This window comes from Manacus candei, unplaced genomic scaffold, assembly GCF_025592945.1.
Source record: "Manacus candei isolate 608988 ecotype Guabito, Panama unplaced genomic scaffold, ASM2559294v1 h1tg000037l, whole genome shotgun sequence".
Lineage (NCBI taxonomy): Eukaryota > Metazoa > Chordata > Aves > Passeriformes > Pipridae > Manacus > Manacus candei.
In genome coordinates, this window is record NW_026138085.1 from 7688438 (window position 1) to 7716032 (window position 27595).

A 27595-nucleotide genomic window follows, 5' to 3' on the forward strand; every position below is an offset into this window, starting at 1 on the left:
TAGCAGAAGATAAATGGCCTAAATAATAGAACCATATAATGCTCAATACACTGTGGCAAAGGCAACTCTCAGAGCTCTTGGGGCAGGTTAAAGCCTCTTCAGGTAATGTATCACTTATAAAGTTATTAGAGAGTGTCCAAGGAGAGACAGGAGGATGGTGAAGGGTCTGGAGGGGCCCTCAAGAAGCAGCTGAGGGCACTTGGCTTGTTCTGGGAGGATGCTGAGGTCAGACCCCATCGGGCTCTGCAGCTTCCTCACAAGGGGCAGCTCCAATCTCTGCTCTGTGTGAGCAGTGACAGGACCCCAGGGAATGGCTGGAGCTGTGTCAGGGAAGGGTTAGGTTGGATATTAGGAAAAGATTCTTTCCCCAGAGGGTGGTTGGGTACTGAACAGGCTCCCCAGGGCAGTGGTCACGGCCCCAAAGCTGCCAGAGCTCAAGGAGTGTTTGGACAAGGCTCTCAGTGACATGGTGGGATTGTTGGTGTGTCCTCTGCAGGACCAGGAGTTGGACCTAGATGATCACAGAATTCCAGAACAGTTTGGGTTGGAAGGGACATTAAAGCCCATGCCATTCCACCCTTGTCATAGGAAGGGACACCTCCCACTAGACCAGGTTGCTCGGAGCTCGATCGCCTGTGATTCTTGTGGGTCCCTCCAAACTCAGGACATACTATGATTCTACAGCAGTGGTTTGGAATATTATTTTTATAAATCACATTCCTTTCTCTGTGTGTGCTGAGCAACCTCAGCCTACAAACTGCTTTAACCCACAGCACGCCAAGGGCACGCCGCCACGCGCGGGCGCTCCTGCTGCCGTACCACAGCTCCCCACCAAGCTCTTTAGTGGGTTTCATTAGTTCCTCTCAGGGCGCCCAGCCCGCGTCCCGGAGCCCCAGCGGGCGTTCACCGCCCTCAGGGCTCAGCCACCACCGACATGGCGGCGCCGAGCGGGACGCGCCGAGGCGGCACCACCCCCAAGATGGCGGCGGGGGCGCGGCCCGCGCCGCCACGCTCAAGATGGCGGCGGGGCGGGTGTCGCGGCCCCCGGAAGGGGCGGTGGGAGCGGGGCGAGGCGGAGGCGGAAAGGGCCGCGCAGGAAGCGGCGGCCGGGGCTCACCCGCGGCCACAACACCGGGGCTGCGCGGGGCAGGTGAGGGGCTGCGGGGCGGTGTGGGGGGGGACGAACCGGGCTGAGCTCCCGGGGCGCGGCGGGCGGTGACCCGGAGGCTGCCGCCCTCTTCGCGGCCGCCGCTGCCCGTCCCCGCGGCCTCGCGCCGTGCCCGCTGTGACAGGCCCTGAGGGACGGGGGCAGAGCCGGGAGGGAGCCACCAGCGCTGAGGGAGCGGCGGCGCCTGGTCTGCGGGGAAACCTGCTTTTGTATCGCTTATCTCAGCAAGAACAAGCCTGTCCTCTCTTTTCCCCTCCCCATAAGGAGCGCCCCTACTTATCTCATGCTTGCCAGGCCGTCCCTGGCTGCTCTCTCCACATTTTTCTTTTCTGTGCGGTCTGCCCATGGTTTTTTAAGCTTTTTAAGTTCAGTGTGGTAGCTACTGATCAAGAACACTGCACGTCGAGCTGCTGTTTCCTACAGCATTCATTCTCGTGAATTAACTGAGGTGGGGGCAGCAAAATTCCGTTTGCCAGCTGGATTGCATATATAAGGGATTTTTATTGTGCGGTTTTTTAACTTTTATTTAATTTTTAAGTGGGATCAGCTTGGTAATGTAGCTTTAGATGTTAAAGCTGTGCTCGTTAGCTCAAAATATTACCGGGAGGAGCATTTATTGTGCACAAACTGCGTTCTCATAGGGATGAGGTCGTTCTTTTCCCCCTTTACTTAATGACAGGGGCCAAACCTGGGGCAGGTATTACTCCTTGAAATTGTGTCTTACAGGATTCTTCCTGCCCTGTTGGATATTATCTTTATTTCCCTGTCTTGTGTCACAGTCCTTTTACTGTTCTGTAATGCTATATTGCACCCCAGCACGTGGCTGCAGCAGTCTGGAATTTTTTAGGTTATATCCTGCTCTCTGTTCAAATTGAATTATCCCAGGTGACTGGGAATCCATGTAATGCTTGTTTTCTTTGGAATCCAGTGTCATAAGTAGTCAGGTTTGGGCTTCATGAAGTTGATCAACATTACAACAGAGAATTACAAACAAATTGACCCCTTCCAGCGAGCACCAAAAAGAAGGGCAGTATAAGAACAGGCAACAAACTCAGTGTCTTTACTTCTGGCTGGAGAATTCCCACCAATCCAAAGGAGCAGAGATATATTTCATGGTATTCACGTGCAGAAGGTGGTAATTTATTTATTTTAATATCACTGTTTAAAATTCATGACAGCATACAGTTGTTAACTTAAAATGCATACAAAAATGTGTAAAGTCATGTGTTCTTTCTACAATTAGATCACAGGGAGGCTGTCAAGGTTTCAAATTTTGTGCCAGCGTATAAATCATTTGTGTTGGAGAAGGCTAAACTTTTTCTTTTCTATTTCCATGAGATATTTTGTTTTTCTCCTCAGTTGCCACTTCCACATAATGTGGTACAAACACTGAGGTGTGTTTACATCACATTGAAGGCTGTACCACAGTCTCTGCTTGTAAGTTTTCCAAAATCTGTCTTTTCTTTACAAGTTGTTTTTCCTCATCCACTGAATTTTGGCATTCAACCTCTTAAACAGGTTTACTGAGTTAGTGGTGCTTTGCCCTCTTCACCAGAGAGCATTTTTGTTCTCGTCTTAACGTTGTTTTACATTGTCTTATGTTAGTATAAAATAAGTGTTTGCTAGATACAGTTGTGAAAATGTCTCTCAACATCTGTATAAGATGTTATTCTCATATTAGCACTGAGTTCATATTTAATTACTTATTTGTTATTTCTCTTGATAATTTTGTGTGTTTTTAAATGGAACATTACTGTTGTTTCAGCCCATGTGTGCTGCAGGAGCAGTGTAGACATGAACATGTTAGTTCAGTGAAGGGAAGGAGGACAGGATTTCCTGCATGTTGCTGCTGAGGCAATGACTTTCAGTTTTTCTGCAGCTTTGATCTTTAAGTAAGCAACCTGAATATTTTATTTGGTGTTCTAACCTTGAAGAGGAGATAGTTTGAGGACTTGTAATAGGGCATTTTTTGAGAGGAGGCATTTTAGGAGCCCTTTTTTTTTTAAGAATTAAAAATAAATAATTTTTCTGCTAGACAGAGACTTTGGGTTTTCTTTTCACTGGAGTGTTCGAGTTGGTGTTGACTTGGTGACATCTGTAGTCTCTGCACAGCTTTCCCGTGATTTGTCTTGACCACAGGGTGGTATCTCTGAAGACCTTTTATTCATGCAAAAGAATTGATCTCTAGTTGAACCTGAGGTGATTTTCCTCTTTGTCCATTTCCCTTTGCTTAGGGGAACTGTCTGATTTGTCTAATCATTGTCAGGTTGTGTCTGAGACCTGTGCTAAACAAACTACAACTTGTTTTTTGCAGCTTAACTGGTGTGTCCTCCTCTACTCTGTCCCTTTTCTCTTTCAGTTGCACTGAATTTCATAACATTGTGAACATTTCCTTCCATCAGACATTGGTGCAAACATGGGTCCCCGGCGGAAAAATGTGAAACCAAGCTCAGTAAACAGGGAAGGTTCTGAGTCTACCAAAGCTGATGAGCCAAAAGATTACATGAACCAACTCTCTCATGAAGTGCTTTGCCACATCTTTAGGTGAGCAGCTCTTTAGAAGTCAATTTATTGTTTATTGTTATGCAGTTTTCTGTTATTTCTTTAGTCTTACCTGCATTGATGCTGGTGACACATAGTATTCAGAAAGTGTGGCTGTACCACAAGGGAACTGGTGCATAAAAAGGGATGGTAAATGTTATTTTTTTCAGTTCCAGAGTTCATTTAGATACTTAGAAAATTAATTTATGTGAGTGTCATGAATGTAGAACAAAGAAGAAATAAATCATTGATATAATCCTGTTCACTAGTGTATAGACATTGATTTTTAGAACAGAGATACATCTCAGGTAGTGCATAGCTGAGATGCTTGTTTTGAAATTGTTGCATCTGCTTCACAGTGTGCAGAAGGGAACTGGGATGAGTATTTAATCTTTCCTACAATAAAATCCTTCTCCAAAATGTTTACTCATCCCTATTGTGTCCAAAACATAATGCTTTCCCAACAAGTTCTTTGAAAACAACAGCATTCCAAAATATTTGTAAATTGAGCATGTAGAATGTACTAAAAAATGAAAGTAGGTTTAATTAAACCATGTAGCGAGTACTGTGGCAAATGGCTTGGTCAGCAGTATCTGGTTTGGTTTAAATTACATATCAGGAAGAAATTCTCCCTGTGAGGGTGGGGAGGCCCTGGCACAGGTTGCCCAGAGAAGCTGTGGCTGCCCCATCCCTGGAGGTGTCCAGGGCCAGGTTGGGTGGGGCTTAGAGCAACCTGGGCTAGTGGAAGGTGTCCTTGTCCATGGCATGGGGTGGAACTGGATGGGCTTTAAGGTCCCTCCCAACCCAAACCATTTTATAATTCTATAATTTATTAGAGAACTAAAGCATCTCTCTGTTTTAATATTATATGTGTACCTTCAATAGTCTAAAGTCAGTGTCAAAAATTGATGAGTCATTCTGCTTAGCAAAATTTCACATTTTATTTGAGCACAGTCTGAAAATTCTGTTTGAATGACTGTTATTACACGCTAGAAATACATGAGTTTGTGCAGTCAGGCTTGGGATATGCTTTAGTTAAAAAAAAATAAAAATCAAAAAGGATCCAGCTTGGATAAATCAGAGGGGTGTTTTTTCCTCCCCCAAAGGTACCTTCCCTTGCAGGATATCATGTGCATGGAATGCCTGTCCCGGAAGCTGAAGGAAGCGGTGACGCTGTACCTGCGGGTGGTGAAGGTTGTGGATCTGTGTGCAGGCCGCTGGTGGGAGTACATGCCCACAGGTGAGAGACACCCCGAGCATCACTGGCTGCTCTGCTGCCACTTGGAGGGACATTTGTACATGCAAAGTAAATTTGCAAAAGCAGTAAAAGTACTTGGATGTTTTGTTCCTTTTGGCTTATTTGGGTGGCTTCCTTGAGTATGTGGTTTGGAAAGTTTGTGTCTCTGTGTATAATACAAATATTGGGTATTACTGTAGCAGAAATGGGGATTCTCTGTAGCCATCTGTAAATACAATCTGTGTTTGTCTGATTGTTGTAAGGGAGTTTATCCAAGGGTTATTCCATGAAGAGGCTGTTTGCATGCAGGCAGGAAAATATACAATGGAATGAGAGAGCAACTCATCTGCCAACACTTAACAATGTAAGAATAAGTTTTGATGTCACACCTCAAGTCATCTTCAGATCAATAGATAAATTTCTCAGTCTAGGTGAACCCTGTTCACCTAGTATTAGGGTTTCTGTTGGATTTAAATCACACTGCTGGGATTTGTTGGGGGAGAGACTAAACAAGTGAATTTGAAAGTTAGAGGAGTTCCAAATTGAGATTTATAAGAGCTGATACCAGGCAGGTGGTTAGACCTAGCCTAAGGTGACTTACCTGTTTAAAATCCTTTTTATGTGTTCTCTTACATTAGATTAAAATAAATCTTTGCTTAAAGAAACCATCTTGTTTCTTTGAGAAATGTGAGCTGTGGTGAATAGTGATGAACAGATACAACTGATCCAGCTGGGGCTTTTTTGAGCCATGTAGTTGATAAATGGAATTCCACGAAAAATAGAGACACAAAGCTTGACAGTCTGCAAAGGCCCTTCATCTGAGAAAGGAGAGAGTATAGTTTACCTTGTATTCTACTGGAGGAAAACTGTAGCAAACCTGCAAAATTCTAGGCCAAGAATACGTAGACCATGGTTTCTAAAACGTGGAAGTAAAAGACAAGCTGTTGCTTCACTGAGTACAGCTTTCAACACCACAGAATTTATACTGCCACATAAAGAGAACAGTGTATTTGGCTTTCCCTTTACAGCTGAGTGTCTGCTGTCACACAAATACCAAATCTGTTGTTGTCATCTTAGGTTTCACTGATTCCAGTTTCCTAACGCTGCTGAGGAAGATGCCAGACATTGAACAACTTTATGGTCTTCATCCCAGGTATCTTGAAAGACGCAGAGTCCGTGGCCATGAAGCTTTCAGCATTCCTGGAGTTTTAGAGGCTTTGCAGGCCTGTCCAAATTTGCTGGTGAGTGGTTGGACTCGAGAGACAACCTCCTTCAGCAGCAGAGATGGTGCATGTTAACAGAGCAGAAGAAATGTGATGGAGACTTACTGCTTACAGGGCTTTGTTTTCAGACCTGGCTGTAGAGAGGAGCAGCTAATTGTGACCCTATTTTCTAATTAGTACTATTTTTAGTTGCACCAGTGGGAGTCACAGATGCTCTTAAGTCCAGAAATGAATTAAAACTGATCCCTCTGCTTTTAAAAGGACAAGTCTTGCTAGAAATTAAAAGTGAGATAACGCATTATGTATAGTGTGCTACTGAGAAGTTTATGTAGTTAAGAGGATGTTGTTACTTGAACTGGTGTTAGAGCATTTGCTTTGCTTCCTTTTATCCAGGGTGTTGAGACCTCTCATTTAGAGCTGGTGGAAGCTATTTGGACATACATGCCACAAGTTCACATTTTAGGGAAGTTTCGTAATCGTAATGGTGCTTTTCCAATTCCTCCTGAGAACAAGCTGAAAATACCTATAGGAGCTAAAATTCAGACTTTGCACTTAGTAGGTGAGTGTGGTAATGATGAAGTAGTTGGCTTCAACACAGGTGAACTTAAAGGCTTTGAAACTCTGCAAGATTGTAATTCTTTTTAAGAAAGGGACTTTGGGTTGTGGTATCTTTGAGATATTAGTTGCCGTATATGTGATAGCAGGTTCAAAAGGCAAGTTCTAAAAAACTGTATTGACAAACTGAGGTGAAGAACTTGTATTTAAAGTGTTTACAGCTTTTCTCACGTGCCACATAGTAAAGAAAAACTTCCTTTTTAAAGCCAGAAATTTGTCATACAGTTTGTGGTTTCAAGCTTGTTTAAAATATTTGTTTGTTTTGTTTATGTATTACTAGGGGTGAATGTCCCTGAGATTCCTTGTATTCCAATGCTGAGGCACCTTTATTTGAAGTGGGTGAGACTCACCAAACCACAGCCTTTTAAAGATTTCCTTTGTATCAGCTTACGTGCTTTTGTCATGAGGAACTGTGCTGGTAAGAGGGATTCATATGTGAAGGGGATGTTAGAGCATGTAGGAAATCTGATTCTGTTAAAGTTACTCAGGCACCAAGTGTAAATGGAAGTCTTGGAATTCAAGATTCTGAAAGCAGTTGTTGTTTTATTCGTGGTGTTGGACAGAAATGTACCCCTGTCCTGTACGTTATTTGGTGCTTTGTGGTTCTCTTGACTTCCTGATCTAGATGGATATATGTGGATATTTTTTAATTCTTCCATGTGACAGTCATTGAAAGCATCAGTTCAATGATGTCAAGTGAGCAACCTGCTTTGTCTTTGGCCTTTTCTGTGTAGGACCCACAAATTCTCTGAAGTACGTTCCCCTGGTGACAGGCCTGGCTTCTGCTCGAAATTTGGAGCACTTAGAACTGGTTCGTGTTCCATTTCTTGGAGGACTTATCCAGCACGTGGTAGAAGATAGCTGGAGATCAGGTATGAAAGTTTTTGTCCCTCATACTTAAACAAAAATAAGTAAATAAATAAAAGTATTAGCAAATACTGGAGGCATGTGAAGCTTAGCTTTTTTTGTCTGTAGCATATCTTTTCTTGATCCTTATTTTGAAGTTTGGAATGGTTAGCACCATGGTTATGGTGCTAAATACACTTTTTATCTGGTATTGTTTTGATATTCTAACTGCAGTTAATTCTTGACTGATGACCTGCCTTCAGTTGCAATTGTTGGTGAGCAGAACCACCAAGATTGGAGGAGAGCTGGGTGCAAATATTGGTTTTATTGATTTGCTAAAAAAGATGTGTTTTGTTCATTCACTTGTCAAGACAACACTGATGGAAATGTATAAGGCTTAAGGTTCTGATCTGTGAGTGAAGTGAAAGAAGGTTGTTTTTTATTTGCCAGGTGGTTTTAGGAATTTGCACACTATAGTTCTGGGAGCTTGCAAGAATGCACTTGAAGTGGATCTTGGCTACCTCATCATAACTGCTGCACGAAGGTACTGGTCTTCAGATCTCTCTTTGCCTCCCTTCTCCTTTTTCAAAATAAATGACTTAGTAATGCAGTCCAAGAAGCAGTACAACTGTCAAAAGTTTATGGAATGCACATTTAAAGTTTATTCAACAGGAGTGTTCTGTGGTTCAAACAACTGGAATATGTCTGTTTGTGTCATAAGACTTGTATCTGAAAAGTGTGGTGCTGTTGGTCTCACAATATATTCTTATATATTAACGATAAATAATATATCATCATAAATCATATTATAAATAATAAATATTATATATACTATATATTTTATATATACAAAAATATATGTAACTGTCAAATACTGCCATAAAGATACAGCAGATAGCCTCTGAATCCTGCCACGATTGAAAGAATTCTTTCATTTTGAGAGGTCATCTCCTTGAGTGTTTTCTGTGGCAATTGTCTTTTGGCATGCATTTTAATAGGAGAAATTCTTAATTACAATTAACAATTCTTAATTACATTCAGGTTGCACGAAGTGCGGATCCAGCCTTCCTTGACCAAAGATGGTGTTTTTTCTGCTTTGAAGATGGCTGAACTGGAATTTCCACAGTTTGAAACTCTTCATCTAGGATACGTTGATGAGTTTTTACTACAGTGTATGACATTTTTTTATATACATAAATTATTTGACAAACATAAGGATTATGTGAATTATGTGTTTTCAGTCATGTGCTAAGAGTGATTAAAAAGAATATTAACGTTGCCCATATGGAGGGTGCTGATTTCATACAGCCATATATGTTTTTCCTCACTTCCTGAAACTCTTAGTGAAATTGGGAAAGTCCCAGCTTTACTGAACTGAAGGAATAATCTGATCAGTTTTATGAAAAGGGGCTAAAATAGGGAGTTAGAAAATCATGCTATAAAAGGCAAATTTACTGCTGTGTCTGCTACTATCTTTTTCTTAGGTAAAATGACGAGTACGGACTTGGTGAGGTACGGCTTGGCTGATGTGGTTGAAAATCCAGGAATTATTACAGATATTGGTATGAAAGCTGTAAATGAAGTTTTTTCTTTCATCAAGTATCTGGTCATTTACAACTGCCCACATCTACATAACCCAAATAATTGGATCACAGGTATTGCACACCTTTGAAATTTTGGAGCTATTATATGAATTACTGTGCTAGTAAACCAGAATTTCTCTGCTCGTAGTACTGCTTGTTCTATTTCTTAGTAAGTACAGTAGATGATGCTTGGTTTGGAGCCATAATGGTGCTGGTAACAGTCAGAATGGAGATACAGAGGATGCTCCTCTCAAATCTGAAAGGGGTATAATGACAAACAAGTGAGAGGGGAATCCTTCAGGAAATGCTTCCCTTCTCTCCCACAGATCATTCGAGGTGGACCCGCTTGGTTGACCTCACCCTGGTGCGCTGCCACGCCATAAAGCTGGATTCTTTTAGTCAGTTCATCGAGTTATTGCCAAGCTTAGAATTCATTTCTCTGGACCAGATGTTTAGAGAACCTCCTAAGGTGAGTTTCAGGGAATGGTTTTGCTTTTTATTGTTGCTAGCTCATTGGAAATACAGTGTGTTCCAGCTGCTATGCATTCTTTTGAAAGTTGTAATTAAGTAGATTGCTAATAAAATTATTCTGGTTTGCTGTTGTTATTATGATATACTGGGGAGAATGATGATACTTCTGCAAATGGGAGCAGTGGTAAGGTATGATCTTGTATGAATATGTGACCAGAAAATAAGACTCATGTTGATTCTGTTGAGGTCTTTGTGGATACTTCATTTTGCTGCTGCTTTTTATACGATTTCTTTCACACTTGGGGATCTGTTTACAATGCTAAGAGGTTTTTATGGTTTTGTAGTGGGTGAAATAAGGGTACTGTTCCACTCTTGGAGTGGTTTCAAAGCTTAGGAATTTTATTTCTTCGTGTTGTCCCCTCCCACACTGTAACATAAATCCTTGTTAAGCTGCTGTAATGCAATGGAAACTGCCTACGTAGAAAACTGCTTTCTTCAGTCACTAGTTCTATCTTGAGGCTGCTGTGTTCTGGGAAGGCTATATATATAATCTGCTGTTTGTATTAATGTAATATGATCCTTTAGCAAATGGAAAACAATAAAGTAAAATTATGTGCTTTGTGGAATTCCCTTTCAGTAGGAATTTAACAGAGTGTAAGTTTTCTGGGTTACCAACCTGAACATGGACCTCTGCAATGCATAAGGAAATATGAGGGACAGTCTCCCTGTTAGTGTTGTGCTATCCCAGACATTACCAACAGAATGCTTTTTCTGTTGGTGTTAGGGAATGTTGTTGAGATAACTTATCAGTTTTTTCAAATCTTAATAGCTGCTTTTTGTTCTCAGGGCTGTGCTCGTGTGGGCCTAAGTGCAGGCACAGGAATTGGGGTCTCCTCTGCCCTAGTCAGCAATCAGAACTCTAACAACGACAATGATAACAACAATAACCACCAGAATAACAATAACCCAAACATCCACCACAACAATCACCAACACCCAAATGACCAGAATGAGGAGAATGAGCTGCGGCAAGATGGTCAAGCTGAGGAGCAGCAGATTGCAGCTGAGGGTAATCTTTGTGAACCTGTGTAGGAAGTGATTTTATTTGCTCTGACATAGATAGGGTGATAGAGAAGATATATATGGAAAGCTTGTTGCTCTTTCAGTTCCTGGTAGCTTTAATCCTTCGTGGGGGCTGTCTGCATGTCTCTGATACCTGTGTGATAAAAACTGTCATTGTGTGGTGTCTGATGGCTGTTACAGGCACATTGCAGGGCAGTGATGTGTGTCAGTATGGGTGTTAGCAAGGGACAGTCTGTGTGACTCCTCTGGGGAAGTGCCAAGTGTTTTCTAGACTCCTCTGGTCAGAGCTGGGAGAATATCACAGTGTCAAATGGTATATTTTTAAAATTTCCCAGCAAAGGCAAAAGTCATTGGAGGGAATGAATATGCAAATCCTGGTTATGCTGCTCACTGTGGTAGAACAAGACTTCTGAGGAGGAGTGGAAGATTTGGGTTAACTAAACTCTAAAAGTTAGGCTGGGGCTTTGGCTAAAGAGATGTAGAGCAAATATGTGAGCGACTTTATGCAACCCAGAGACTCTCTGAGGGAATCAAGGCAGCTGTTACTTATTTCTTGGTGATTCTGACTCTCTGTGGGTGCTTGTGGGCTTTGTTTGTTCTGTTTCCTATTCTTGACCTCGTCTTCATCTTTTCAGCACTGAATGAGATGGAGGAGGTGGCACAGGAAGAGGAGTTTGCTGCTGGGCAGGGCCAGAATGAGCTCCCGGCTCACAGCCAAGCTGTTGTTCCTATGGAGGTGGATGAAGAGCAAGCAGGTAACTCCATCTTTGGAAAGAAATGACCTTTTGGTATCTCCTTCTCGAGGGGGTAAATATTTCAATATGAGTCTGGTTTTGGATGCTTTTCTTTAGCTGCGTTGTCTGTTGTGTTTGGAATGATGCTAGCACAGCTCAATTCTGTGAAGAAATTTATTCTGTTTTAAAGTCTGTTTTACAGTCCAGAGTTCTCTGCATATAGAGTGAAATACCTTGATCTTAAAGCCTTATTTTTGTGCTCAGTATAATAAGAGCACAGGAGTTCTCAGTGAACTTGTCTTGTGCCTCTGGTGTTGATGGCCTTACTTATTTCACTGCAACATGTGGATTCTTTTTTGCCTTTTTTTTTTTCAAGCCAGAACAACTTGTTCCAGTGTTAATTTTATTTGTGTTAGTGACACAAAGCAGTCTTGATCTCTTTTATAGCCACTATTTGCTGGACAACATAATTTTCTACTGAATATGCCAACAACACGAAGTAACATCCTTGTATGCTGGATCTGCTCAGTTTTTCAAGATTTAGAAGGATAAATGCCAATGTTCTGGCCAACATTTCTGTCGTTGTGGTGGAGGTTTCAAGGATTGTTTATAATATGTAGTTTACTCATACAGTTGTGGAAGAACCTTTAAGCTGTTCTGAAGCAGAGAAACATTACGGAAAACTTGTGTTTTGTTTTCCATTGTGACACTCTTCCCCTTCCAAACTAGAATGCTTTAGTACTGAAATACTCTTCTTCTCTTTAGATTTTAATGGAGGAACCACAGAATGGTTGGCTCATTTAATTAAATTAATTTCTTACCATTTTTTCAAGCATTTTTAGAAGTTCTTCAGCACTTTAATCCATGTTTGGCTTATTTTTTACATGAAGTGTTGGTATTCTACTTTTCAGGACCAAGTGGCATTCAGCCTGTTGTAAAAGCAACACCTATTACTATCCACGATTCAGACAGTGAGGATGAGGAGGAAAACATGGGGACTTCAAGAGCCTGCATCTCCAACAGCATTGCACAGAATTACTCAGATGGAGAAGAGAAAAGCAGAGATCCAGTGGAAACTAGAGAACCTTCAGGTGTGGAATGGAGGGGTTCTTGGGCACTGTTAAGCAACATTTATTTTTGAGCTTCAGTCTTTCCATCTTGTTCAGTTTTATGTCTAGCTTTGTTATGAATCTAGAAGGACATATTTATTTCTCTGAGCTTCAATCACAGATACTGTATGGGAACAAAGAAATAGTGGTGCTGCACTGATCAGAAACATGCAGCTCCTCTTTTGGATTTCCAAGTGGCCAGAATTTATCATGTCTGTGAAGCTAAATTTGCAGCTGTGTTGTCAGATGAAGTAAATATAGTGTTAAACCTTAAGGAATATTTAGCTAAGCAGTTAACAGAAAAATCTGGCATTGTGAAGAACTGAGAAATATACTGGTCTAGTACTAGTTTAATTTCTGCAAAGCCTAGGACTTAGCAAAGCAGTAATGGCTCTTCCTACTGTAACTGGCATACTCCCTACACATCAGTCCCTCTCCCGTTTAGTGCATTTATTTTAACAAGACTGGCAGTTCCAGCTTGAGAACATGTAGAGTGCTGTGCCTATAGTGTGAATGTCAGTTCTGGTTTGAGGATGAAATAACCTGTGTTTGGACAGAATTTGCATAAACTTTTGTACTGTCAATTATGAGGATTTGGTGCTTGGATTACTGTAATTAGCAGAGAGGATTAAGACAGTAGACATTCAGGAAGAGTTTCTTCCCAGAAAGGTTTGTCAGGCATTGGAAGAGGCTGTCCAGGGCAGTGGTGGAGTCACCACCCCTGGAGATGTTCAGGGAATGACTGGACGTGGCACTCAGTGCTCTGGTCTGGTTGACAAGGTGGTGATTGGGCACAAGTTGGACTCGATGGTCTTGGAGGTTTTTTCCAACCTAAATGATTCTGTGATTAAGTTCCTGTTGTGATGTGTACATTGTTTGGTGTGGCTTTTTTATTCATCTGTGAACTGAGAGTGCCGTTACCTACTGACACCACACCCCATACCCAGGAGAGGGAGCTGAAGATTGCAACTGAAAGCAGAACTTTAGTACTCTCTGTAACTATTTGATTCCTCATTTGTATTCCTCCTATTTAGGAAAAGAAAAGCCTATTTAGATTGGATACTAGAAAAAAATTCTTCCCTGTGAGAGTGGTGAGGCCCTGGCACAGGTTGCCCAGAGAAGCTGTGGCTGCCCCATCCCTGAAAGTGTTCAAGGCCAGGTTGGATGGGGCTTGGAGCAATGTGGTCTGGTGGAAGGTGTCCCTGTCCATGGCAGAGGGATTGGAAATAGATGATCTTTAAGGTCCCTTAGAGCCATTCTGTGATTCTATTCTTAGTGTGTCATTCATATTTTTGTGCTTTGGCCTATTTAAACAGTGAGCTGCTCTGTGACAATATGAGCCTCTCTGGCAGATTTGTATCTCATTTACTGACAAACACCCCAGCACATCACTACAAAAATAGCTGCAGGACATCACCGAGAGTCAGCAACTGCTAGAAATATTAATTCCCATAACATAGCATGGTCCTGATGAGATTTGTCATTGGCCTCTAGGCTGCCTTCTGTTTTAAGTAGTCTTTAACAGAGTAGCACTCAGCATTTATTTAAGCTGTGTTGTGGTTTGTCTCATTGTTCTCCCTTCCTTGGTTCTCACAGTGAGTGGTAAAGGCAAGACACCCCTGCGGAAAAGATGCAGTGCCAGCCAAGGGGGCCAGACAAAGCAGTTCCACACGGAGGAAAGCAGCTGTGAAAAAGGCTGTCAAGTAACCAGTGAGCAGATTAAAGCAGACATGAAAGCAGCAAGTGACATGCCTGAAAGGAACAAAAGCAAAGATCCTTATGCAAGCTGCAGTAATGCTACAGGATCAACGGGAACATCCAGCTCCTGCAGTGCTGCTTCTCCTAGCCCTGACTGTGCACAGACAGCTCATGGCCACTGTGCTGGCACCAGCCCAGCAGCTGGAGAGGAATCCAGGCAGTGTGTCTGCTCGCCTTGTAAACGGGAAGGTTCCAGTGAGAGAGAGACTGAGGAGAGCTCTGTTTGTTCCAGGTGTTCCTCCTACAAGCCTCAGGACACACAGCAGAGGACTAGTGGGGGTTGTGATGGGGAATGTCCATCCACGAGCGGAGCCTGCAGGAACGGACCAAGCAGCGCTGGGGCAGATTTTGCACTTAGGACACGGCCAAACTGTGGGGCTGCAGGAGACACAGGGGAGGAGAGGACTAGTGGGAGTGCCTGCGGGGCTACCAGCAAGGAGCAGAGCACGGGCACACAGCCCAGGAGCTGTGAGCTGGAGGACAAGGAGGAGTATCCTCGCCGACCACTAACCAGAGCCAGGAGCAAGCTGTCCCACGTCCCTCTGGTGTCAGAGCCAGGTATGACTTACATACAGATAGTAACGTCTGAGTAAGCTGCAGTGCTGCCATGAGACGGCGCTGAACAGCTGCAACACCCACAGGTAGTACTGGTGGTAAACATGAAATTTGTTAGTTAATAATTTAAAACCAAGTGGCTTGTCAAAGGGTCTGAATACTGATGGAACAGAAATTACTTGATGTCACTGCCATGACTAGGTAAAATAAGAGATTTCTCTGAAAACACCAGTGACTTTTTTTCTCCATGCAAGTCTTTCTGTATGTGTTATCCATACATTCTAAACAGTATTTGATTTACTCATTTGAAAAGCAGTTGCAACTTCTGTTGATAGCTCTGAGTTTCTGTGAAGGCTGTTATTCATTGGAACATAAGACTGTCTCCCCTATTAAGATCCTCCCTTCAAAAGGAGGAAGACAGCAGGTACACTTACATCTTGGCAAGAAGGCAAAGGTTAATAACTGGTACTTTATCAACCAGTAATTATAGTTGGGCCAAGCTTGTGGACCTGCATATTGGGTTCTGCTTCCAAGTGTATAAGGCACGGTGATCAAACTTGTTCAAAATAGTCCTTTTGTTAAATAGGTTTGTGCTTCACATTATTGGTTTGTATATTTTACATAAAATAAAATAAAACTCCTGAAGGGCTGGAACGAAGGGAGAAAAGAACAGATGTGAGAAGGGAACTTGCTGTTTCTTTCAAATATACTTGGTTTCCAAAATAGTGATCTTAGTCTGGCACCACCTCATATATCCAGGATTCTTTGTTGAGAATATCTGGCAAGTAAAATGAAACTGAAAAATCTGTGTGTGTTGGAGGTAGAAAAGACTGATAGCAAATTCGTACCTCTGTTAACATGGAATGATTCAAACACAGTATGTCCTGGTGTTTTTCCAGTTTGTCTTCATGTTCCCAAGTGTTAATGAAACCTGAATCACCTGGGATGCTGTTCTGCAGCTAGGCACATCTCAGATTGGGGAGATGAGCTTCCTGTTAAATTAAAATGTCAGTTTTCTACCTTGCCCATTATGAGTAATAATTAATCTGCAAAAATCAAAAGAAAATATTTCCTCTCTATCCTCAGCCATTACCAATGCATGAAGCTAAGTCAGTCAGATCTCAGTATTAAATTAGGGTATCTTTCTGAGAGTATCTCTGTTTTCAGGTTTCAGCTGTTAGTCAGGAAAAAAGATCTGTTCTGCTTGTGGAGAAAAATGGTTGAGTATTTGCTATATTTAGCATATATAAGAAGAATTGCTTTCCTAGCTCCATACAGTTACGTGTATGTCTTTATGCACTTTTCCTCTTTGAAGCATGAGGTGTTAGCTGATGCCTGAGGCAGAATATGAGACTTGATATGCCATTTTTATTTTTTAAATCTGTATTTTACACATAGGACAGTGAGGCTGTTTCTGCCTGGTGTTACAGGGCTTTTCATTACTAGGACAGAACATACAGCTCCTTGGAGTATAACCTGAAAATGCTTTGTTGCACAGTTGGAAATGTTTTTTCCATAAATGGTCTAAAAATGTGCCTTGAATATGACAGCTTTCTACTATTCTAACATAAAGGACATTGTGGTTTTCAGCTTCTGTAACAAACTGTGTTTAATATTAGAAAGATTTTTTTCTTTCTCTTAAATGATTTACTCATTCTAAACAGTGCTTTAAGCCAAATATTAAAGACTGTGAAATTTTAAAAGCATTATCACCACAGACTAACTGGCTAGAGGATGACTTGTGTAATTTTGATTTTTACTTTAATCAAAATGTAAGCCACACTTGTACTGTTTGGTTTTTTTTAAACTTGTTTTAGTTTGTATTTGTAGTGAAACTTTTCACATTTTAAACCTCATGTTACTTTAAACCTTCTGTAAAGATTTCTTGGCCCAAGGCTGCATCTCAAACAATTCTACACAAAATTGGGAAAATTTTTCCTAGAATCAGGCTGGGAGGTATTTCACTGTCTGAACATACTCCAGGAACTGTCAGAAAGTTCCCTGGGGATGATGATTCACAGGTGCCACAAGTCGAGCATTAATATTCCATCTCTCCACCTGATCCCCTAAAGCAGTGGCCAGAATTCTGGAGCTCACAGCCCACTGGATGCCACATAATAGCTTATATATAGAGAGATGGAATTTTATTATAAGTAAGAAAAGAGGTATTTTTTAATGTTAATGGTAGTTTAGCATGAAGTATATGAAGGTTGTGAGGTACATTCCAGGTTGTCCAGAGAAGCTGTGGCTGTCCCATCCCTGGAAGTGTTCAAGGCCAGCTTGGACAGGGTTTGGAGCAACCTGGGATAGTGGAATGTGTCCCTACCCATGGCAGGGGGGTGGAATTTAGGCTTTAAGTTTCATTCCAACCCAGACCATTCCATGTTTCTATGAGTAGTTTGTATATAGACTTTAATATTTTGCACATCTTTCTTGACTGGGAATCTTTGTGGACATGACATATGTTTTAACAAAAAAGTCAAAGGAAGCTTATTGTTAGTAAAATAACTTCTAATTTTGATCTGTTAATCACAGAAAATTAATTGTAGGGCATTTTTTTTCTCTTGCTGTTGGAAGTAATGGTAGTGGTCATTTCTTTTTGAAGACTTATCCTTCAAATCAAGCAGGAATTTCATGTCATTGGTGCATGAAATGGAGTAAGAAGCAACTTGGGAATGTTAAGTATTTTATACCTGGGTATCCTTTGCAATATTATGAAAAACTTAGTGACAGTTATGAAGAGCAGACTTTCAAGTAGTTTGAGATTATTTCTACTATTCAAACATTAAAGCTATTTTGGTTCTCATATTTGTCAAGGTTGTTCTGTTTACTGCAGTAACCTAACAATTAATCTTCTGTTCTCTTCTTGGCTCCACATCTTTCAGTGATGTTGAACTTGTAGGTTCAGCATTCCTGTGTTTTCATCTATAAACAACCCACCCCCCTGCCCCAAGTTATTTAGTGTGAATGATTCTGAGCACAAACCTGAAAGCAGGTTTTGTGCAAGAAGATATAAAGTTGTTTTCAAGCCACACAGATGTTTTGATCTGTAAGAAATGTATGTTCTGATTGACCATTTTCAGCCAGGGAATGCCTCCACTGTTATCCTGAAATGTAACAGAGGAAAGATTTTTCCATATTTTTGTTTCCAGAAGTAGCCAAGCCAAAGCCACGGCAAACTACCAAGCGGAAAAGGACAGCTGACAAATCCACAAGTACAAGTGACCCAGTTATTGAAGATGATCATGTTCAAGTAAGGGCTTTTTCTTCACTTCCTACAGGTTTATCAGCTATAGCTGATAAATCACCAGTAACCTACTCTGTAACTTCAAATACCCATTGTGAACTGAAGCTGTATCATATTGAGTAGTATGCAGTTAATATCTTTCCACATCTGGCAGTATCTTTTAAAATTCAGTGTGTTTATTTGTGTTTTTACCCTGTCATACATTTTTTTCTTTTTTTTTTTGGTTAAATTTTCACCAGGTACTGACTTTGAAATCCAAAAACCTTGTAGGAATCACATTGACCAATTGTGGAATAACAGATTTGGTACTGAAAGACTGCCCCAAAATGATGTTCATACATGGTATGTAGTTCATGTTTTGCTTGTCTCCTCCATCTGGCATTATTAGGAATTCTTGAAACAATTCAAGTCAGTCCATTGCTTATTTTGTATTCATCAGCTGCATTGCTGCTTGTCAGGCTGGTGCTTAGAACACCAAATATTGCTGCTTCTCAGTTTGAGTGCCTTTCCTTATAACAGGTTTAATAAAGATTAATATCTGCAAATCAACAGATGAAATTATCTGACAATTAGGAAGATGAGTAGTTTATTGGAGAGTGATAATACAATAATTGGAAGTTGATGAAATGAGTTTCAGAGTAGCTTGTTTTTATTCTCTCATTTCTTCATGCTTCCATAGATTATTTAGCTGACATGATGATACTTTCCTCCTTGACATGATAAAAATCTGTTTTCAATTATAGCACTTAGGTTGCATTACATTCACATGCCAGGGCGTGTGACTGTTCCTGTACTGGATCATTTACTGTTTTCTGCAACATCTACACTTAAGACCTTTTCTTCTGACATGACATATATCTACTTAGCAGAGAATAAAGAAATGATTTCTTTATTCCAGAGTACGTCTCAGAACATACATTGATTTTGAACCAAATTTTGGTTAAATGAGCAGTGTTGCTAGAAAGGAAATAGCTTTATTTTCCATTGTGTGGCTTCACAATACTCTATATTTGATCTGATTTTGAAGTCAGTGGTTTTCAATTGTGGCAGTCCACAGACCATTTCAGGAGGCTTTGTGAAAGGAAACAAAGGGAGAAAAAGGTTATTGTTAGAAGAAATTTGACATGGCCTTTTAAAAGGATCCTTCTTTCAAGTTCAAGAATTACAAGTTTGATCATAATATGGAAGAAATGAACAGCTGGTGTATTTCTCTGATATACTTAAATTGCCACCTTAACTTCAGTTATTCTCTGGTACTTACATTACTTGTTTGCCTTCTTTAGAAACTGTCAGCCTTGAAAATCTCTGACAGGAGGCTCCTAAGGTCTTTTCAGTATTGTTTCTTTTAATAATTTGGTTTGCTCTTTTATAGCTACAAGGTGCCGTGTGTTGAAACACTTGAAAGTAGAAAATGCACCAGTTGTCAATCGGTTTGACTATGCCCAGTGCAAGAAGTTAAACATGGATCAGGTTCTGGATCAGATTCTCAGGATGCCACCAGAAAGAAACAGGATCATTTATCTTCGTCCAATGCAGCAGGTACACAACCAGCCTGGATTTCATTGTGAACACACCTGAAGTTCTGCCTGTGGTTTTCAATTGATGCGACAAATGTAAATGTTACAGTAACACAACTCTGAGAAACTTGCTTATTAAAACTTTAGACCATCAAGGCTTTTATTGCAGAATCTGGAACTTGGATGGTACTGAGTTTTAAGACTTAATCTTACTGCCTCCAGTATTCATTGCATCAGAAGATACTGTAAGATATTGTGATGCACTGAACTAATTTCAAACTGAATAACTAAAAGAAACCGTGAGAACTCAAAGGAACTGTAAGAACCTAAGTGCTACTATAAGCTGCTAAGTGATACTATAAACCAGCTTATAGCTATATATAAGCAGAAGCATGACATAGGCACAGGTATCTGAAATCTTTGATCTAAGTCTATTCTATTAGTTTTAGTAACAGCAGTTAGAGTTTGGAATAGACAACTCTGCTGAAGGCAGCATCCTCTTGTGATGCTGAACAGTGTTTTAAGACAGTTGTGCTACTGGGAGCTGTAAGAAGTGACATTTATCATAGAATCATAGAATAGATTGGGTTGGAAAAGACCTCCAAGATCATCAAGTCCAACCCCTGATCCAACTCCAATTACTATATCATGGCACTAAGGGCCACGTCCAGTCTCTTTTTAAAAACCTCCAGGGATGGTGAATCCACCACCTCTCTGGGTAGGCCGTTCCAATGCCTGATAACCCTCTCTGTAAAGAATTTCTTCCTAACATCTAACCTAAACCTCCCCTGGCAGAGCTTGAGCCCATGTCCCCTTGTCCTGTTGCTGGTTGCCTGGGAGAAGAGACCAACCCCTGCCTGGCTATAACCTCCCTTCAGGTAGTTGAAGAGAGTGATGAGGTCACCTCTAAGCCTTCTCTTCTCCAGACTAAACAACCCCAGCTCCCTCAGCCTCTCCTCATAGGACTTGTGCTCAAGTCCCTTCACCAGCCTCGTTGCTCTTCTCTGGACCCACTCCAGCACCTCAATATCCTTCCTGAACTGAGGGGCCCAGAGCTGAACACAATACTCAAGGTGTGGCCTCACCAATGCAGAGTACAGGGGAAGGATCACTTCCCTGCTCCTGCTGGCCACACTGTTCCTGATGCAGGCCAGGATGCCATTGGCCTTCTTGGCCACCTGGGCACACTGCTGGCTCATGTTCAGCCTCCTGTCCATCAGCACCCCCAAGTCCCTTTCCGCCTGGCTGCTCTCCAGCCACTCTGTCTCCAGCCTGTAGCGCTGCAGGGGGTTGTTGTGGCCAAAGTGCAGGACCCGGCACTCGGCCTTGTTGAACTTCATTCCATTGGAGTCAGCCCATCTCTCCAGTCTATCCAGATCCCTCTGCAGAGCCCTCCTGCCTTCCGGTAGGTCGACACTCCCCCCCAGCTTGGTGTCATCTGCAAATTTGCTGATGATGGACTCAATCCCCTCATCTAAATCATAGATAAAGATGTTAAAAGGGACTGGGCCCAGCACTGACCCCTGGGGAACACCACTGGTGACTGGCTGCCAACTGGATGCAGCCCCGTTCACCAGCACTCTCTGGGCCCGGCCCTCGAGCCAGTTCCTGACCCAGCACAGAGTGCCCCTGTCCAAGCCATGGGCTGCCAGCTTTTCCAGGAGTATGCTATGGGAAACAGTGTCAAAGGCTTTGCTGCAGTCCAGATAGACCACATCCACAGCCTTTCCCTCATCCACCAGGTGGGTCACCTGATCGTAAAAGGAGATCAGGTTGGTCAAACAGCATCTGCCCCTCCTAAACCCATGTTAGCTGGGTCTGATCCCTTGTCCATCCTGTAGCTGCTGTGTGATTTAGTGAGTTTAGGTCATTTCACATGTATTTAAGAGGGTTTAATTTAAGATCTGGAATGTTGGGGGTTTTTAACTTTATCACTCTTACCAGAGCATTCCGTATTGTACTTGTGGTGCTGCTTCTCTCCTGCTTTCTGGCTTGGTCTCCCAATGAGGGATGAAGGGGTAATAAAAACCCAAAACCAAACCACCAATGCCCTCCTCCTAAGCCAGAGACAAATTCTGAGATGTGAATGTAGTTTTAGACCGTTATGTAATTTTATGAAGTTTGCTTACATATTGGAATTGTGAAACACATCAGGAAATAGACATTTCCTATCCAGTTCCACTGCTTGAGAAGATTCATTGACAAAACTGTACTAGGAAAGTTTTAATTGTGTATTTAATTATGTATGTTGTTAAAATTTCGTTTTACTGGACACATTCTCCTAGAATTTGGGGTGTTTGGATGTCTGTGTGCTCTTGACTCTACAATCACACCTCTTTGTTTCTGTTGGTCACAAGTCTTTGTTTCCTGCTCTTCCCAGGTTGACACATTGACTCTGGAGCAGAAGATCTTTAGTGGCCCTTATCCCTACCACATCTGCATCATTCATGAGTTCAGTAACCCCCCCAATGTCCGCAACAAGGTGCGAGTTCGGAGCTGGATGGACACAATAGCAAATATCAACCAGTGAGTACCTGCCCTTCAGGGACTGTGCAGAAAAGGTGTTCACTGCTCAGGGAGCAGCTGCAGCTTCAGTCAGACCTGCTGGATTCTGTCAGCCAAATCAAAGAAAAAAGCTTTGGTGACTAGGGAAATTTGAATTCTAGATGGTGCAATGTAGAATTTCAGTGTCAAGATGCAACTCATACAAAACACAGACTATAAACCTTTCCATGTGGAAAATACTACAAATTCTCCTACAATAACCATAGAATTCATCATATAAGTCATGCAGCAATAATGCAATTGTACATTGAAGTAGTCAGGAAGACTGATAAATACCTTCAAATCTGAAAACAAGTTACCTTTAAAAAAGAGTGATTTACTCCAAGAACTAGTTTCTGTGGAAGGTGATGTTCCATCAGTATGAACTCCTTAGAATTCCCATCAACAGGAGATTGTATAGAGTGGCTCTCATCCAGCTGTTTTTAACCAGTGTTTTTGTTGTGCTGGCTTTTCACTAAAATTACTAAGAGAGCAAATTTACTTCTGAAGTTTGGTTTAGTTGCAGCTCTGTTGGATTGTTCCTCAATCAGATAGAAAGGTGTGCTCAAAGATACCTTCACTGGTTTCTCACCCAAACTGTACCTGCTGGCTGTGGTTGCTCTCCAAAGGGAAGGGATTGATTCTGAGTTGGTGTGAGGGTCTTGGAGAAGTGCTTCTATGGATTCAGGCTCATTAAAGGAAAGGTTGTGCAATAGGATTTCCCATTTTGTTTTCCTTCCCCCCCCACCTTCCCATTTCCTATCACTCCTGGCTATAATCTCTTCCTTCTCTCTAGAGAGCTTATTAAATATGAGTTCTTCCCTGAAGCTACACGAACTGAAGAAGACCTGAAGAAATACACTAAGTACCCTTGGGGCCGAGATATTTACACTCTAGAAGGTGAGTGTTCATAGACAGCTGAAAGCTGGTGACAAGTCTCTTGTTGAGATAAGTAGCTTTGCATCATTACAAGAGACATGGGTAATAATTCTTGGGAGGAAAGTGGAGGAACCTTGGCACAGTGGGGGAATGAAATGAGGAGATGCTTCTCCTGCATTAGAGCGACCAGTCTGTGTGATAATCAAGTTTACTTGATGAAGAGTGATGATGCTGCAGGAGTGACGTTGTGCTCTTTGGATCCTCATCCTGTCTGTCTCCTAGGCATTGTGGATGGTGCTCCTTACTCCATGATCACTGACTTCCCGTGGCTGAGGTCCCTGAGAACAGCAGAGCCCAACAGCTATGCCAGATATGACTTTGAGGATGATGAAAGAAGTGCGTAATCTGGTTTGATGTGTTCAAATAACTTGTTGCTTGTCCCAGGCTGACCTTTATTTTTCAGTTTTCTAGTTCTTGGGCTATTTTTGATAGACTCTGTTGGGAGCTGGATGAGTCCAGCAAAGGAGAGGGCAACAGTGCTACAGCAGTGTAAGGAGCAGCTGGGGCCCCTAATACTGACAGAAGCAGAGCCCATCTGGTGCTCAGCCTGAAAGTGTGATGGGTTTGTCACATCTGGGTGCATTTAAAACATATACAAAGTTAATTCTGTGGTGTGTAGTCCCAGCAATTTATGTTCTGTAGAGTTTACTGGCATTGCTGCTGAAGGCTCAGCTGAACTGCTGCCTCTGGCTTTGCTTTGCAAAGGTTGTTAAGGTAGGCTGAAGAGAGTCTAGCAGAGAAAATGTGAAAACTCAAACTTGGCATTAAAGAGGAAAGAACTGGACTTGAAAACTCTGGAACAGGTGATGTGGATTAGTTTTTGTTATAGATATGCCTCCTTCTATTTAGGAGCTTGTCTTCTCAAATATTATAGTAGGCAGTTCCTAGGGCTCAAATGGTAGCAGAGAAAAGTATGTTCCTCCACTACTTAATTAGGAACATCTTGGAATCTCCTTCGTTAGAGGTATTTTTAATTGACATTGTTTTGGATATTCTTATCTAGCTCTGTTTCAAGGGCATGAATCTCAAGAGGATGAGGAAGAGATTTTCTCTGCTATACCTTTCTCTGGTTTTCTTTTTTAAATTTTATTTTAGATTGATTCATAGACTTAATGCTTGTACATCAGTATGTAGGCTGAGTTACCAAAAAAAATTAAATATGTTTGATTTAAAGGAGTAATTAGATTAAACATGATGTTAAAACCCTAAAAATAAAGATGAGACTTTTGCTTTATCCTTAATTGCTTTTGTTTATAAAACATTTAAGTGATCAGTGGAATGGGTAACATGGAAGCGTGTCAGAGAGGCCTCAGGGAACGGTTTGTGTTGCTCTGAGATTCCCTTCACTCACAAACATGAAGTTGACATACATTAAATGAGTATGGGAGCTATTGAAAGGTTTCAGTATAGGGAAGGCAGAATACCTCTTCTGCTTGAATAATATCCCTTAAACATAGCTCCTCAATGGAAGATTTTTCCGTTTGCTTTGCTTTCCAAGACTTAACGCAAAGCAGATTGGCTTGTGAACTTCTCTGCAGGAAACATTCTAGCTTTTATTCTTGTGTGCCTTCCCAGCTACTATCTATGCCCCCCGGAGGAAGGGCCAGCTGTCTGCAGACATCTGCATGGAGACCATCGGGGAGGAGATCTCGGAGCTGCGGCAGATGAAGAAAGGGGTGTTCCAGCGCGTCGTGGCCATTTTCATCCACTACTGTGACGTCAACGGGGAGCCCGTGGAGGACGACTACATCTGAGGGGTGTCCCCCAGCCTGGCACCCCCCCTCAGTTCTCATTGGCACTGCTGGCCAAGAAAGCAGGTGGATCCTTTCCGAATGCAAAGCATTTTCTTGAAACACATACTTTGCAGTTGCTCTCACTCATTTTTGGAAAAAAAGATTATGTAGTTAAATGTATAATGAAAAGTAAAAATTGTATACTAAGATTTGTACATAGAGGAAGCAAAAGAAAAAAAACCTTCCTAATACTGAGACTTTATTTCATATGTTTATACAATTTAATTTAAATTCCATTTTAATGAAGGCCAATAATTAGGAACAGGGAAGAATATTTCAGAACTTTTCAGCCCATACAATTCATAGCAGTATTTTTTTTCCTTATAAACAGAATTCCATTTGCTGTGTTCAAAAGAGTCATCAGAGTCTCTTTTAATCTGTGCCTTTTTCTTGAGCATTTAAGAGTCCAGTCTGAGTAAACCTGTTGAGCACAATCTTTGTGTCTTGTGTGCATTTTTCAAAGGGACAGAATATTCTACAGCTGTTGCAAAGAAGGCTAAAGCAGGAAAAAATGTAGCAAAGTTGGTGATCTGTGGTAGTTTCTAGAATTATCAAATACATTTTGGGGGAAAGGAAAACCCCCATGTTTAGCACCTTGGAAACAGAAGATATGTTCTAAAGCATTTTGTACTGTTCAGTTTCATTTTAATAGTGTATTTGACTCTGTACTATGAAAAGTAAGTTGCTAATTGTTGGTTCCACTCTCTTTAACATGAATTTGCACATACTAGCTGGCTGTAAGCTGAATTTTTGCTTCAGGCAGGCAGAAAAAAGGGGTGTGTAATTGCTTGGTTACAGCTGTATCAGCACAGGATCCATCTGACACAACCAGTGAGCTCTCGGGCTGGGTCGTGCTCACTCATGAATGCAGATTTTCCATATGGTCAGTAAAAAACTGCTGCTATTTGCCCCTGATTATGTGTGTTTGTTGTGTATTGAAAATGCCTCTGGTTCCCACAGTCCCATAGGTGTTTTCTGTGTATGTCCAGAATTTGCTGTGAGTCCAGGTATAAAAATGCACAAATTAGTGTTGAACTAGCTGTGCTGTGCTGTTAGCAGTGTGTCCAGGGGGTGGGAAACCCCTGAAAGGCCAATTTGCTTCCCTGTGGAAGTGTCTCCTTGAATTCCCAGCTGTGGCTACACAAAGGCAGCTCAGCTCTGCCAGGCCATCAACTCTGGCTGGATCTCTCATCCATGTTTTTTTAAAGTTGCAGAGTTACCAGCCTAAAAAATGACACTTCCTGTGGTAAAAGCCCTAGAGCAGGTTGGTTTATACCATTATATAATTTTGCACATCATAATGATTGTGATTCTCTGAACTTTGGTGTAAATGTGATTAATGGGGATTTCTATGACATTTAGCTCTGTAGAACTGAAGAGGCAAAACTGCTCAACACAGCAAAACCAGTGTTGGTTTTCTCTGCATCTGTCCCTCTGTGGAAGTTCTTGAGGTAATGTGGAACTTGAAATATATGGAATAAGAGGAAGAGAATGGTGGGAGCAGCAAGAGATTTGGTATAGCATTTTCTCACACCTGCTTCCTACTCTAACTGGAGGTGGAGCACTAAATACCAGATGAGTGAATGTTGTTCAGTTTGCTTTAATGCAGGATCAGAGTTAATGATTTAGTTATAACATATTTAGCCATAGATAATATATTCAATGACATTCAGACAAAACATAATTGTGACCCTTTCTAGGAGTGTTTCAAGTAATGTGAGTCATTGATTCAGTCATGTTTACCATTTTAATACAGGAAAATGTTACAGAGTTTCTAGAGTATTGCACCAGATCTCCATCTGGTATCTCTTAACTTCAGCATTTTGAAGAAGTATTTATACAAATAATGTTTATTTATATTCAATATTTCTGTAAGCAGTTGAACCTTGCAGTAGTTTTAGCTTCTTAAAACATTACTCCCATTTTACACATAGTGGTGATGTAGTGACTTAATTCACTGTGTGTCCTGAGATCTAGGGGTGCTTGAGGATCTCAGATAAGACCGAGGAATCTGCTTTCTTCAGTATCTGAAATTGAGGAAAGGAGCAAAGCAGAGGAAAATAATTATTTTCCTGCACAACCTTTGTTAGTTAAATATATAAGTAATTATTACTGGGACCTGGATGGGTATAGTTGGACTGAGCAGGAGCTGCTGCACAAACTATAATTTGCTCACCAGTTTGGCTTCAGGGGTGATGTGCTGGGTGTGAGCATGTCCTCAGGGCTCTGCCAGCTCCAGATGAAATGCTGCCCCAGGGCTAAGGGCTGCAAATGCCTTCAGTTGTTTTCCACCCTGAAGAGCAAAGAGTTGCAGTTGCCATTTGGGTTTCTGGTTTGTTGGTCTGTGGATCCTGCACCAAGAGCTGACATCAGCCCCAGTTTGCTGGTGGGGCGGGGGTGTTATGAGTGTTTTCTCTTGCAGGTTCTTATAGAACTATAGAATAGTTTGGGTTGGAAGGGACATTGAAGCTCATCCAGTTCCACCCCCTGCCACAGGTAGGGACACCTTCCACTAGTCCAGGTTGCTCCAAGCTCCATCTAACCTGATCTTAAACATTTCCAGGGATGGGGCAGCCACAGCTTCTCTGGGCAACCTGTGCCAGGGCCTCACCACTCTCACAGGGAAAAATTT

General features: G+C 41.7%; 2 protein-coding genes across 4 annotated transcripts in view; one reads left to right on the plus strand and one right to left on the minus strand.

Moving 5' to 3' along the window:
- LOC127473848 (sulfate transporter-like) overlaps positions 1-27595 on the minus strand; it is a 335874-nt gene that overhangs the window by 195326 nt on the left and 112953 nt on the right. The window lies entirely within an intron of this gene.
- Positions 1067-25876, plus strand: FBXO38 (F-box protein 38). 3 transcript variants are annotated; one of them, XM_051793959.1, is made up of 22 exons: positions 1067-1150; positions 3528-3712; positions 4816-4949; positions 6024-6187; positions 6563-6728; positions 7065-7202; positions 7519-7656; positions 8081-8174; positions 8672-8802; positions 9115-9285; positions 9540-9682; positions 10531-10753; positions 11403-11522; positions 12413-12592; positions 14207-14926; positions 18076-18176; positions 18410-18512; positions 19543-19709; positions 22068-22213; positions 23028-23131; positions 23393-23506; positions 24746-25876. In XM_051793959.1, exons 2-22 carry the CDS (start codon positions 3585-3587, stop codon positions 24922-24924), a joined length of 3564 nt encoding a protein of 1187 aa, XP_051649919.1. In that variant the 5' UTR covers positions 1067-1150; positions 3528-3584; the 3' UTR covers positions 24925-25876. The 3 variants fall into 3 exon arrangements, with proteins under 3 accessions (XP_051649919.1, XP_051649920.1, XP_051649921.1); XM_051793960.1 differs by having other exon boundaries at positions 1073-1150; positions 3571-3712; XM_051793961.1 differs by lacking the exon at positions 1067-1150 and having other exon boundaries at positions 3577-3712; positions 6100-6187.